Source organism: Eleginops maclovinus, chromosome 2 (assembly GCF_036324505.1).
Source record: "Eleginops maclovinus isolate JMC-PN-2008 ecotype Puerto Natales chromosome 2, JC_Emac_rtc_rv5, whole genome shotgun sequence".
Classification (NCBI taxonomy): Eukaryota; Metazoa; Chordata; class Actinopteri; order Perciformes; family Eleginopidae; genus Eleginops; species Eleginops maclovinus.
The window spans coordinates 18,666,455-18,680,824 of NC_086350.1; the positions used below are offsets into that span (position 1 = coordinate 18,666,455).

At 43.5% G+C, this 14,370-nt stretch overlaps 1 protein-coding gene across 1 annotated transcript in view; it reads left to right on the forward strand.

The window, feature by feature from the left end:
• LOC134882563 (neural-cadherin-like) overlaps positions 1-14,370 on the forward strand; it is an 85,835-nt gene that overhangs the window by 55,787 nt on the left and 15,678 nt on the right. Inside the window, exons 16-25 of the mRNA XM_063910346.1 lie at positions 563-706; positions 2,083-2,366; positions 3,271-4,879; positions 5,750-5,843; positions 6,645-6,829; positions 8,442-8,671; positions 9,137-9,414; positions 11,383-11,597; positions 13,309-13,436; positions 13,606-13,733. Coding sequence (XP_063766416.1) covers positions 563-706; positions 2,083-2,366; positions 3,271-4,879; positions 5,750-5,843; positions 6,645-6,829; positions 8,442-8,671; positions 9,137-9,414; positions 11,383-11,597; positions 13,309-13,436; positions 13,606-13,733 — 3,295 coding nt within the window. The remainder of the gene's footprint in view (positions 1-562; positions 707-2,082; positions 2,367-3,270; positions 4,880-5,749; positions 5,844-6,644; positions 6,830-8,441; positions 8,672-9,136; positions 9,415-11,382; positions 11,598-13,308; positions 13,437-13,605; positions 13,734-14,370) is intronic.

The window sequence follows — 14,370 nt, forward strand, 5'->3', positions numbered from 1 at the left end:
AAGCTAAGGAAAAAGAGCCACCTCCAGCACTATCATCTCTTGCTGCAGCAGCTCCAAATTAACATGTCATCCATGTGTTGTGTGAGCAGATAATTTACTCTTCCAAACTACAGTAAGAAAACAGTGTAATGAGGAGGGCACCGATAAGACACAAACACTTGTCATCTTATAAATATTTAACCTCCCTGTAGAGAGGGTCTTTATCTACTCTCTGCAAAAAAGCAGCTTGTTGGAGGGGTTGCGCTTCATAACAGTTTTTCCTTCTTTTTAAAACTGTTTCCCTGAAAAGACAACAATAAAACTCTTGACAAAATGAATCATTTATGTAATTTAAAGCGCATATTTCCAAATTGTGTTTTTTTTTCTTCTGATTTCTGTGTCAATGAGGCACATTGCTTTTGGTTAAGTGCCACTTCCCCGCTAAACAGTGACAATGAATTGTAAAAATCAATAAACAGATGGAGCGAGTATACACACATACCGATTTGACGTAGAGTGTGTGTGTGTATGTGTGTCTGCATGCTGCTCCGTTTAATCTTCTGCCATTCTGTCATTCTTGCAGACACAGCGTATGTGAGGGTTTTCATCAGCGACGTCAACGACAACAAACCAGTCTTTGCTCAGCGACTGTATGAAGTCGGTGTCGATGAAAATGCAGATGTGGGCCTGGCTGTTGTCACTGTTAGTGCTAATGACGAGGATGAAGGTATGCATGAAGAGGCAGTAGACTGATAGGGAGATTTTCACCGATGCCACAAAGGTTGAAGAAGTAAGCCAACCAGTACCTGAGTTATAGAAGATTTAGTGGACCACTTTATGATAACAGTTTCAAAATTGCACTTTTTTTATTTCTCTCACTCTGTCTTGCAATAATATTTTGGCTGTCCATCAGTCAGTTTTCCAGCTGTGATTGGTGTGCCAATGTCGCACTTTCTTGCAAAATGGCCAGCATTCGTAGCAGAATGCATTAAATGACCCTGTGGGCAGTCTTTCCCAATCCGGCCTGAGCTCTGCTGGAATCACGCTGCTGAAATCATGCGGTGTGCTAGATTTAGCACTAGTCATTTGAGTGCTTGGTAATGCACGGTTGCACATATGTTCCAAAGAGAGTGACACGCTCCCACACAGTAGGTGGGCGGGATTTCACAAATAAAGCAGTTGCTCATCCTCCGTACAGCAGTAGCCTAAGATCCCTTTATCAGGCATGTTTAGGTCCGTTAATCAAGTATTTATGGCGAGCGGGGGTGCAGCTTAGGCTTGGCTGCAGCACTAATGATGAATAGCTGTGGAATAACACCAACCCCCAACATTAAGGTTGCAATAGGGTTGCGCTTGCGTCTAAGAGGCTACGCTCAATCTGTCTTGTTTGAAAAAAACAGAAACCCTGTGGGAGGCAGGGAGCACTTTGTCAGCCAGGGTTGTGTTAATAGTAGAGATTAGTGTATTTACATGGGATTGCAGCTACTTTAACCCAATGGGATGATTGAAAATGAAGACTGTTCATTCCAGGAGATGATCTGATCTAGCCCATGTTAAACCGGTAGACCATGTGGTCTCCTCAGAGACACAGTAGATCAGTTCAAGATATTGACTTCCTCTTTACTAAACTACATCCCCCCCACCCTCTCTTGGGCTTTGAAATCGTTCCCTAGAGGCCAGTATCAAAGTGCATTACTTTATGCTGCTTTTTACTTTTTTGGGCACTCTTTTTTTAATTAGTATCTGATTAAAGCCAAGGAGACAAGGTATAACATTTCCATTTAATTAAGTAATCAAAACAAGAAAGGGATACATGAAAACCTACTAATGCTCATGTCTTGGAGGAAATGAGGTGTAATACTCCTGTGGTTCACCGTTCTGTTTTTGCTAGAATAATAAGGCTTCTGAAAAAACACCGTATATAGAATACCACTGACATTTCCAGGAACAACCTGCTCTAAAGCGTATACCTTCCTAAAATGTTGCTATACTCATGTTTCACTTTAAGGTTTCAGTAATCCTATTATAAAACATTTAATTTGTGCAGAATCAGGACAGTGATTACTCATTCCTAATCATGCATTTTTGTAAATCCTGCCACAGGAGCCAATGCCAAACTGCGCTACCAGATTACATCTGGTAACAAAGGAGGCGTTTTTGACATCGAGCCAGAAGTGGGGACGATCTTTATTGCACAGCCACTGGACTATGAACAGCAGAAGAGATACAAGCTACTGGTCCTCGCCTCCGATGGGAAGTGGGAAGACTACGCTGCTGTGGTCGTTACCGTGGTTAATAAGAACGATGAGGCGCCAGTGTTCTCCATGAATGAGTACTATGGATCTGTCACAGAGGAGCTTGACGGGTCACCTGTGTTTGTGCTACAGGTGAGAGGCTGAGATGATTGCTGCTAAGAGGTGTTAAACTGCTCATTTTATATAAATGACTGCAATTCTTAACCGCTTCTCAAGTGTAGCTGCCACTTAGTATTGCTTACAATTTCATATGTTCACATGTTCTTTCTTCTTCTACTGTTTACACTACTGTTGTTTTTAAAAAGGCCCTATTATGCTTTTGTGGGGTTCTCCCTTTTCTTATAGTGTGTTGTATAGGTTTTTATGCATGTCAATGGTCTGCAAAGGCTTAACTACCAAAATACCTGAGGGAGTTTCACTCCCACACACTCCCCCCTGCCTGAAACAACTCAATTTGACTCTTTTGTTTACTTCAGTAACATATTGACATCACTAACACTGGCGCTTCTATTGGCTAGCACTCCTCCAAATTGTAAGTGATTTGCTAAGGTGTAGTCACATCAGAGCAGACTGGGCTCTGGTTTCAGAAGGAGGGTAAAAGAGGTGCTGCAGCACAGGCACTATGAGAAAAATAAAGACCTTTTTGAACAATAAAGCACGTAAACATGTCACAGTAGAAGAACAAAATACAAATGTCAACATTTGCATAATATGTCCTCTTTATATATATTATGTCACATTATAGAATTATCCTTCCACTAAGAGAATCCGTAGTGATGGATATTGTATGGGGAAATGTAGCGGTAAGGCTGTCAGACCCACTCTGAGGCAAGATGTAAGAGACATGCCGGATCAGAGCTCATTGCTCTAATTTAGGTGGTAAGGAAAATGTGCAAACTCTTAAATGGGCTGTCTTAAAAATCCAAAAGCAAAGAAGAACTAGGTGATGGCTGAAAAGAGATAAGAGGAAGCATTCATTTGGGTCTGACTTGATGAATGAACGTCCATTCTTCAAGAAGTTGTCTTGTCTGTGCAGGTGACAGCGAACGACCCCGACAAAGACGCAGACCAAGGCGCCATACGGTATTCCATTCACGGCCAAGGGGCAGAGTCACACTTCATGATCAATGACATCACGGGAGAGATGTATGCCCAGCGCACCATGGACCGAGAGGAGCGTGCCGTCTGGCGCTTCGTTGTCATGGCAACGGACGAAGAGGGCGAGGGACTTACTGGCTTTACGGATGTTATTATCAACGTGTGGGACATCAATGACAATTCCCCCGCCTTCACATGTGCACCTGATAATTGCCACAGTAGCGTGGTGGAGAACTCCCCTCCTGGAACGTTTGTTGTTGAAATGACAGCGGTAGACCTTGACGATGCAGCAGTAGGTCAGAACGCAATCCTCACGTACCGGATTACAGAGAACGTGCACAACGCAAACAAAGAAGACCTTTTCACTATTGATTCCAGCACCGGCACTATATCTGTTGCGGCAGAGGGTCTGGATCGGGAGTTTGCTGACAGCCATCATCTGGTTTTGGAGGCCCGTGACGGCGGGGGTATGACGGGTACAGCTACCGCCACTATAGTGGTGACGGACATCAATGACCATGTGCCAAAGTTCAGAGAAGACCGCTGTGGTGCTTGTGTGCGAGAGAGTACCGACGTAGATGCTCCTATCCTGGAGCTGAGCGCCCTGGATCCTGACGCTGGCACCTACGGACAGCTGGTCTTCAGCGTAGTGGCAGGAGACCCGGAGCAACGGTTCTACATGGTGAGTCACAGACTGGAGCAGACGGGCACCCTGAGGCTGAAGAAGAAGCTGGACTTTGAGAAGCCTGGGGAACAGAGGTTTAACCTCACCGTCAAGGTGGAGGACTCCGACTTCTCCAGCCTCATCCACTGCCTGGTTCTTGTGGATGATGAGAACGACAATGCCCCCGCTTTCAACCCCACCTCCCACCTCCTTGCCTCTTTGCCCGAGGATGTAACCGTGGGAACTACCGTTATTCAGCTCACAGCCACTGACTCGGACTCTGGGTCAAACGGGGAAGTTTTGTACAGCGTTCTTCCTCAGTCCGACCCGCATGGACATTTTACAGTCAGCCGAGAAGGGGTGGTCACAGTTGCCAAGCCTCTGGATCGGGAGACAGTGGCAGGTTATGAGCTGGTTGTCATGGCGACAGACCGGGGTACCCCGGCACATACTGGCAGTGTCACGGTCCACTTGCCGCTGCTGGACTTGAATGACAACGGGCCGGAGCTGGAGACAGCCTACGCTCCTGTGCTGTGGGAGAACAGTCTGGCCCCTCAAGTGGTCCGGCTCAGTGGGAGCTCCACTCTGCTTCACGTTGTGGACAGAGACTCCCCAGAGCACGGGCCTCCTTTCCTCCTCTCACTGCCCTCACTTTACTCCATTGACTTCCATCTGCAGGATCACGGGAACGGTTCGGCCACGCTCACTGCCATGAGGAGATTCGATAGGGAAAGGCACAGCGAGTTCCATTTGCCCGTGATTATGATTGACAGTGGCGATCCACCAATGACAGCCACAAACACACTCACCATCACCATTGGCGACCTGAATGATAACGCCCATCAGGCAGGAGAGAAAGATGTCTATGTGCATAGCCGAAATGGTGAGTTTCTGGCTTCCCCTCATTTCATTCTCCCTGCCCCTTGCTTTCGCTACAGAGCTTTTCACTGCAGGCAGAGCTTGAGTGAAGAGGGGTAACTGAGGCCACATTTTTCTCTCCGATACCTGCTCTGTGTAGACTAGAATTCATAATTGCGTTGTTCCTTTTACATTCTAACAGTGTTTTGTTATGGTAATATCGTTGTCAAATCCTTTCTCAAGCCCTCCGCACATCCTCTATTGCCAGCCCCACGCCTAAAGCTCATCTGAGCATCACATTGTGATTAGGATCATAATTCTTCTTCTCTTTTTGAGGTTTACTACCCTTCAGGTGAGTTGGTTAGGTATGTCGGCTTGTTAGTGTTTTGATCGCATACTCAGCTACATGGCAGTTTTGGTAATTGTTGAAAACAGGAATGCCGTGAATCATCCCGGCTGCCATTGTTTACCCAGCTGCAGTACTCTGGCACTGCAGGTCGATAATAACATAATCCATACTGAGATAGCCCTGCTTCCTTAAGCTCCTCGCTCTCTGAAGTGGAGCACTGAGAGCCTATTCATTCCAGCAGTGGGGCTCCACAGTTATGAGCATAATAAGTAGAACAGAACACAGGAATGCAAGATAAGGAGAAGAGAGGGACGAACAGATAAGTGTTAGCATCAGCAGATCCTGTCCGGACTGAATCTGTGTGTGTGTGTGTGTGTGTGTGTGTGTGTGTGTGTGTGTGTGTGTGTGTGTGTGTGTGTGTGTGTGTGTGTGTGTGTGTGTGTGTGTGTGTGTGTGTGTGTGTGTGTGTGTGTGTGTGTGTGTGTGTGTGTGTGTGTGTGTGTGTGTGTGTGTGTGTGTGTGTGTGTGTGTGTGTACCTGGAACAGGAAGGATGGTGAATGCGGCACTGGGGAAGGTGTATGCCCCAGATCCTGATGACTGGGACAACAAGACCTACACTCTGGAGACAAGCGCAGCCAAGTAAGAGCTCTGTGTCACATGCATATCATTTGTACTGAAAACCTGCTGATCTCCAAATGTGCAGCACAAGTACAAGTGCTAAAGCAGTACAGTACAAGAGGAACTGTCAGATGTGTAGAATTTGAGAAAGAAAGAGGATGTGGACTCAGCTATGAGGCTGTTTTTCTCTATCAAAGCCTCCTTTATTCATATCACTCAGCTTGAAACAGGCGAGTCTTGCCTAACAGGTACTTCTCCCTAATCTTAATCCAATTCCCTGGCATCTAATACAAGGCACGCTTTCCAAAGGGATTTTTAATAGCTGTCAACAGTGATTGCCATTCTGAAAAATGCGACGAGATTCAAACAAATTAAGCGATCTCACGTCCACCTGTATGACGTTCCTGTCCGAGATGACACAGCCTGTACGAGCCCCGTCTGACTCCATCAGGGACCTTGTGAAGCTATTCAGTATGCACACCAGCAAGCTCAGATTAGAAATACCAATTGCATATTTGTTTTATTCATATAAGAAAATATGACAGTTACCATGACAACTGTGTAGCTCTTTTGGCGGTGAAGAATTGGTCGTCTTCTTCTTTTTATATATCGTGTTTTTTCTTAAAATTAACTTTCGTCCTGGACTAAACCCTGCTATCGCTGACCAATTCTCTTCTTGTCTGTCTGCCATCTGTCAGGTTTTCTTTCCTCTGAACAAAAGCGCAGGAACAAAAGAGGCCACTTGTCTTCCCTTTTTTCTTACTCTTTCATCTTCCTCTGAAGCCGTTTTCTCCCACTTAACAGCTTCTCTGCTTTCCTCAGATACTTCAGTGTGAACCAGAGCTCAGGAGTGCTGACCCTCCGCCCGGACACCCCACCAGGCAGCTACTGGTTGAGGGTCGGGGTGTCTGATGGGGTTTGGCCCGACGTGTTCTCAGGGGTCAGAGTTCATGTCAGGGAGCTGGAGGAAAAGGCCATCCTGTCGTCTGCTTCACTGCGTTTGACCGGTAACATTAGCAGAAACACTGACTCTCTTTATGGCACAAACACTCACAAATATACGGTGGCCGACAGGAGCCAATGCGCTACAAATGCCCCAAAAGTAATTCCATTATAAGAAATGCGCTGCACTTTTAAAAAAGATGCAAATGCAACAAAAACACAAAAGAACAGATGGAAATGAAGAAACATCTTCACTAACTTGACCACACATGGGATTACTAAAAGCACTGCAAACAAGATATGCTCCAAATATAAAAAGCTCTGCAAGAAGCTCAAAACCCAATGAAACGTTTGGGGATTAAAGGTTGGCTCACTCTCACTGGAAACGTACCTAAAATATAAGTTTAATTGACTTATTTTAACATTGTGATTGAACATTATGATTGCAGATCTGCTGTAAGCCACAGTAGCTAGTTAACGTAGCTAACCTAGTCATTTCAAATATACTGACAATACACGTGAAACAGACTAATTCTGAGACAGTGACAGTTCGCCAACTTTATAGTCTCCGAATGCCAACAAGCGGTGCCAGCTGTTTGTGTAATTTTTTTGTGTAGCAGTTTCCCCGTTGTGAGCCAGATTTGCAGCAATTTGTTTATTCAGCACTTTTAGTAAACCGCTTCGTCAAGTTGCTGAATGTTTTCTAAATATTGTACGTGTTGTCATGTTGGTGGAGATGTCGCTCTATTTGCATGTGTTTTGGCATGTTTTTGTTTTAACATTTTCATCTTTTTTGGAACTGCAGTGCATTTCTCCAAATGGAAGTGTTTTGGGCTGTTGTAGCGCTTTGCCCCTGTAGGCCACCGTACAACGTAACCCTAAAACCAGTCAAGGCAAAATTGAAATGAATGTGTATTCAGTTGGATTCCCTGTGTCAGTCATCCTCCACCAAATAAAAATGTCTTCCTTGCTGCTGTTGTTGTTCAATTGTGTTTTGAAGCTGACGTTGAAAGAGACAGCCTCTGCCACAGGCATGGTACTTTTCATTGACTTATTATCAGCTTGTCAATCCAGTTAACGCTAAAATAATAGGCTGTCAAGAGACATTCTTACTCTTGCATTATTTAACATTTCTAAGCATTATGTAGCAACCTTTCACACTGCCTGTTGGTAACAGTTTCTTTCTTCGTCGTAGTCTTTAACACTCTAAAGTTTATGTTCGAGTGTTCGTTTTTCTGTCATTCTCTCGGAGCACATCGGAGTTATAAAGGTCAATTTGGAAGTGTCAGGTAAAGTCCTTGACATTTAAAAAGCCGTTTGGCGAATGTCGACGAAAGCTATTATGGATGCCTCTTACTCCAAGTCATTATCATTTCTGGAGATTAAAGATGACTGCCCACATTCTCCAGATGTTATTGAGAGGTGGCACCACGTATGTGATTGATTCTACAGACATTAGAATATTTTGTCCCTAACTTTTTCTCACTGAAAATATAAATGATTTTTACTTGACTGCATCACGACTCATTCACCTTATGGATGATTCAGTGAGGGAGTGGATCGATAGCGGGAGATGTTAGACTACGGCTTGTGCTAATGGAATGAGGAACTCGTAGACTTTGATCAACCCTGTAGTTGTCATTGACGAGTCAGTAGTCCTCTCTTTGTCTCCTGAAGGCATAACAGCGAGAGATTTTATCGACTCTCACGTCGAGGGAAAGAGTCGGCTGGAGACGTTCTGGGACTTCCTGTCTGAAACCCTGCCTGTCAAATCGGGGAGCATCAACATATTCAGCATCGCTGACAGCCAGGAGAAAACTGTGGACATTCATTTCTATGTGCTAACTGATAATGGCTACCTGCGCCCAGAGAAACTGCACGCTGTCCTCGCCGCACATAAAAAGAAGGTATATATACCGCCGTGTCTGATAGATAGAGATCAATGCTCGTATATCAAGTGATACCTTGGGAGCTTGAGGGGAAAAGATAACAGAGCTTTTTATCTGCCCTTTTATTTTCACACCAACTTCCTGTCGATTAACTGCCTGGCCCTGTCATGTCTCTTTGTCTCTTCCATTCATTTCTTCTCTTTGCTTTCTATAATGGCATTCATTTTTCATGTTTTGGTTGTGCATCATTTTTAATCCTCCTGTCTAGCTATTGTTTTTATAAACAAGCGGTTATAGAATATTAAAAGCATTTATGTAGATTAGGCCCTGATTTTCAGCTCCTTTGTATTGCTTGTGAAGTCTTTTTTCCCTCGGAGTGTAAATCATTTAGTAAGTCGCACCAATAAAGATAGAAATCAGTTTATCTTCAGTGACAATTATTGTATTTCCCATTTTTGTCTTGCCTTCTCTGAATCTCTGCAGCTGCAGTCACTGTTGCGTGTGAATGTGAGCCAGGTGCAGATAGATGAGTGTGTGCGCGCGGACTGCAAGACATCCGGCGGCTGCTCCACACAGTTGAGCATCAGTGACTCGCCCACCCTGGTCGACTCAGGAGCTCTCTCCCTGGCCTCAGTGAAGGTGACCTCCTCCGCCGTGTGTGGCTGCGCTGCCAGGGAAATGACCCACCAACCCTGCGCCTCCTACCCTAGCAACCCCTGCCTTAACGCGGGAACCTGCGTCGACACCCAGAGCGGATACAGGTGAGAGTCACGTCTGCAGTTCTTCAGGAGGACTGGGGGTTTTAAGAGGATATAACATTAAATGGGAGATTCAGTCTTCTCTCTAGCCCTGTGAGACTTACTGCAAGAGTGGCATCCTGGAAAATGAGTCCAGCATTACTAAGAAGGTGTCTCTCGTGAGAAGAATCTCCTTCACCTGCATCTTGACCTAACTTGCTTGAGCTGCTCTGCTGTGTTGTCAGCTGAATATAGAGTAGCGGCGTTGGGCTATTTGCAAAAGAAGTAATGTGCATGTATGTGCACATCATTCTGAACTAGGACTGTGTCTTTCCAGTATTATTAAATCAGGCCTTTAGATTTATAGTTGGATATTTTAAATTCTGGTGCACTGTGTGATGCAGAACTTGGAGATAAATAAGGAAGTAGTTTGTGTATCAAGGTCATTAGCTAGTACTTTGAATATACACCCTAAATATTTATGTTATTCTGAAGTCAATATAAAGGCCTTCTACTCTGAGTCTAAGGGTCTCTGTGGAAGTCATAGGCAACAGCGCGCGGTTCATTTCATGCACACACTAATGCTCAGATTAAATAAATATAGGGCAAGAGGATTAGTACAACTCAGGCCCCCCTCTATGCTCACAACTTCTCAAAATCTCATTTAATGCCATTAACATGAACATGCAAGTGCATATAACAGTGTACAGATCCTTTTTTTTCTACTTTTATCTTTTAAGTTTCCTCTGCAGCAGTTGATCTGCTCCCTGCTGAGAGAAGTCCTTGTTCTGTAACAAAGCTATCTCCCTGTATGTGCTATATGTGCCCTCATGTGAATGCAGCAGAACTATAAAGAATCCAATCTTTGATTCTATACTCTGTTGAAGGAGCTTAACAGGCAACTACAGAAGGCAGCTGATCAGATATTGTCAGTCACAACAAGTGGGAAAAACATGCTCCGTACTTCTTGATTTGGATTGGCAATGCTCTCATGAGTCACTTGAAAGAGTGAGGTGCTGTACACAGCGTGTGGATATGTATGCATGCGACTACGCTCCGCCTAATCCGTCCCTTTCGCTGTGTATGGATCAGTATTCTTGACATGTGTTGCCCCTCTGCAGAATAAACCGAGATGGGGAGAAACAGCCCCTAACGGTCTCAGCACACACAGCCTCCCTCAGACACTGCGCGGAAATAGATGGCTTTGACATTATCAGCAAAGCCAGCTTGTCTCACATTGGAGAGGATGAGATCAAGCGGGCCCTCGCATCGCAGTGATGGAATGGACTGCTTTTAATCACTACATGGATCTCTCCCTTTATCGTTCTTTTTGTACGATTATTAATATTAACCATCACGGTCTCCTACTCAAACATGTGGAAGATAGGCATGGAAAACATTTAATTTCCAGTCCCTCTGAGAGCGGTGATCCCCAACACTCAAGCTCTAATCAAACTAGAACAGTACAAGAAAAGGCAACTGCACAGATATCAACCAAAGCATGTAATATCTTAAGAATGAGAAGGGGGCAGGTGAGGATAAGTGAGAAAAAAGTCCACAAAATCAGCGATGATATGGCGCTTATAAGAGCGAGAGAAATAAAATTAATTATCTCCGAACAAAAGAGATGTGATGTGCTGAGCAGCAACCGTCTCCAGAGGGTACAGCCCGGGTGACAGATAAAGAACAGCCCGGAGAACTGTTGTGTTCAGAGTGATTTAATGTAGGATTGAATATTCAGGGTGTTTGTTGCTAATGCAACAATAGATGATAGATTTCTTAGCCGTGCACGTTAGAGCAAAGTCAAAGCCCCTTCCTGTGTGAATCAACAAGGCTGTCAGGTACAGCGCAGAAAGGTCCCTGCACTGAAATTGGACAGTGAGAAGATTTCACAGTGCTCAAAACATCAACGACACTGATTGTTTCTGTCCCCATCTTTCGCCTTGATTTTCCTCACTGTTTTTTTTTTTTTTCTCCTTCTGTATCCTACAGGTGTCACTGCCCCCCACAGCTCGAGGGGCCAGACTGTCAGCAGACAAAGCTTAGTTTCCTTGGCAACGGTTATGCCTGGTTTCCCCCCATCAGGCCGTGCTTTGATAGCCATCTTTCACTGGAGTTTATGACAGGGGAAGACGATGGACTGCTACTGTACGCAGGCCCCTTGGCCACTCTGCTGCCCGGGGAGGCAGAGGACTACATGGCCATAGGTAAATAAATGAGTGTGTAATTAGATGCATGCCGGGGGACCTGCGGGGCCATTACTGCGCTCAAACTCGCACCTTAATTTTGTGTGTTCAATTACTTGGTGGAAGCTAATCAGATATATGAGGCAAATTTTGTTCGTTAGTGTACTGCTGTTGAGGGATTTGAGCACTCGCTCTACCGAGTTATAGCGCAGTTCCTAATGTGCTGCAACACAGGCGACTCGTTCTTACTGTTTTATGTGTATAATACTGTCCTGTGCCTCAAGGAATTGCTCCTGAACACGCTATGTGGCTGGTAAACATTCAGCGTCTCATTTAAGGACACGTCAGCAGGTTTTTCTTCTTGCTGACATAAAGGCTGGAACCCGAATTGTATACGTGAAGGACAGTAGAACACATCTACAGTAAATAAATAAATAATGCTTGGTACTAACTATTGTTAAAAATTAGTCATCAGATTGCATAAGACTAATATGTGTAACCCGACGTGCATTACTAATGATTCATGTTACCTAATGATTCTATGGGTGTCTTATTAAAGCTGAATTGTAAAAGAAATGCATTGCAGACGAAGAAAATACCATTGTAACGGCAAATGTTTTTGTGAAACAGTATCAAATCTCAAATACAATTAATCGTTTTATGTACAACTTTAATATACTAAATCTGTCACCTAACAAATCCTGCATTTTTGTAATATATAGAGTATATATAGATCTATGTTTGATATTCTCAGATTGCAAAAAAACTACAGGGTTACAGGGACATGTGATAAATGCAACTGCAGATTCCGCTCTACCCTAAATGCATAAATAGTAATGCATGCTTTCTAATGTACGTGTTGGTGTGTTTTTTTATACTAAGACAGATTTCCCTAAAGATTGCACTATCAACACCTTGCTTCCAGTATCACATATACAGAGTGTCTCACCAGATTATTTTGCATGCACTGCAATAAATTGATTAAAGTGCATTAAACACACTGCTGCTGCTGCTGCTGCTGCTTGTCCTTGAAGTGGCACAGGATAAGGATAATGTCAAATGAATGTTAGGATTGGTAATATTGGGAATATTTATTTTATAAACTATGATAGCAACCAGTATAATTGCTATCATGGGGCCCATTCTCTTTTAGATGCTCATACATACAGTCTTTAATTCCCAACATTATTTGTATTTATTTACCTGGGCTAATTTAAAGGTTGGTTTACCCAAATCAAACCCATTCTCATTCACTGTCTTGTAGTTTCTGGCTATGCAGAAATGTTTTGTTTTGTTTTGAGAAATAGTTTTTTGTTTCAGATTTCTGCCTCCACCCCAATATATTAGAGGTTAATTCAATTTAATTTGTGGGACTCATATCATTTAAAAATGGTATTTAAAAAGATTCTTCAGTAATATCTCATCCTGGAAACAGTGTTATCATTACTGAATAATGAGTTTACAGAGCTCCCTGTGAACAATCATTTGGACAAACCAACCCTTTTTCTTGATTGATTATACTTCCTATTTCACAAACATGGGCAACTCATTTAAATTACCTTGTTTCAGGTGAGGGGGTGATTTGACATTCCCTGCTATAATTTCCTTTTTTTTTGTGGTTTGTCTGGTCTGACTTTGAGATGCTATCATAATTTTTATTTTTATTTATTTTGGTTACGTTCCTCTATGAATCTGATATTCACATCTGGTGTGTTTTTTCTGATTTCCTCAGAGCTGATTGGTGGGACACCCAGTCTTAAAATGAACCACGGCTCTGGGACCCTGGTCCTCCAGTTAACCAATAACGTTGGGGCGACTGACAGACGCTGGCACCGCCTCGATGTGAGGAGCAACAGCAAAGTAAGAGAAGCGATTCACATTAGCACCTTAACAAATCTTTGCCCGAGTGTAGGGATACGTCAGATTAAGATGCATGCTGTCATTTGTAGAGAGCGCCTGTCTACAGTATATTCACATATCCACATGTGCAGCAGCGGTGACCTCTCTCTGTTCTCCCCCAATTTTAAAGGAAGTGCGCTTCACTCTCGATCGATGTTCCAGTGCGATTATCATGGAGACAGAAGGCGTGGACTCATGGGCAATGACAGAAGACCGCTCATCTTGTGAAATCCGCGGGGTCACACCCAACAGGGACAAGTAAGATAAGAGAACAATGATGCAGTGGATCGGATCTGACCAGCACCGCACTATATAACAGAGTCCTACAGGGAGACAATAAGTACTTCATCAGGGGATAAGTAACACACTGTATATATAATATTTTAGAATAGATACATACAGTATAGGTGTATACATTACTAAGTTTAATGTTTGTGTGTGTTTTTGGTTGAGGTTACCAACAATTAGGGTTTAGAAATCCTCAAAAGGTCCTTCTGGGGTTTTCCTGTGGTTGCAAACTATTAATCTTTAAAGGATTTGTTTTTCTCGCTGTTTATAAATCTAAAAGGATGCCTGGCCCATGGGGACAGTGTCTTTAGTGCCCGATGTCCCCACAGGGGTAAACAATCCTATAGCATCATTAGTAGTCACAGCACAGCACTTTGAAAGGTGCTAAAAGTGAAAAATGATAAATGAAGGTCAGTTTCTGCACACACATCTTCACATCAGGTTTAACTGTATAAGAAATACTGAAGGATTACAATGTTTCTACCCTTTTAGTCTAGTAGTGTTTTAATGATTTAGGTGTTTAATTCTGTTCACTGGCATACAAAACTACAAAAGAAATCTATTATTACATTCAGTATTTTTTGAGCATCTAAATATTAAAGAAATT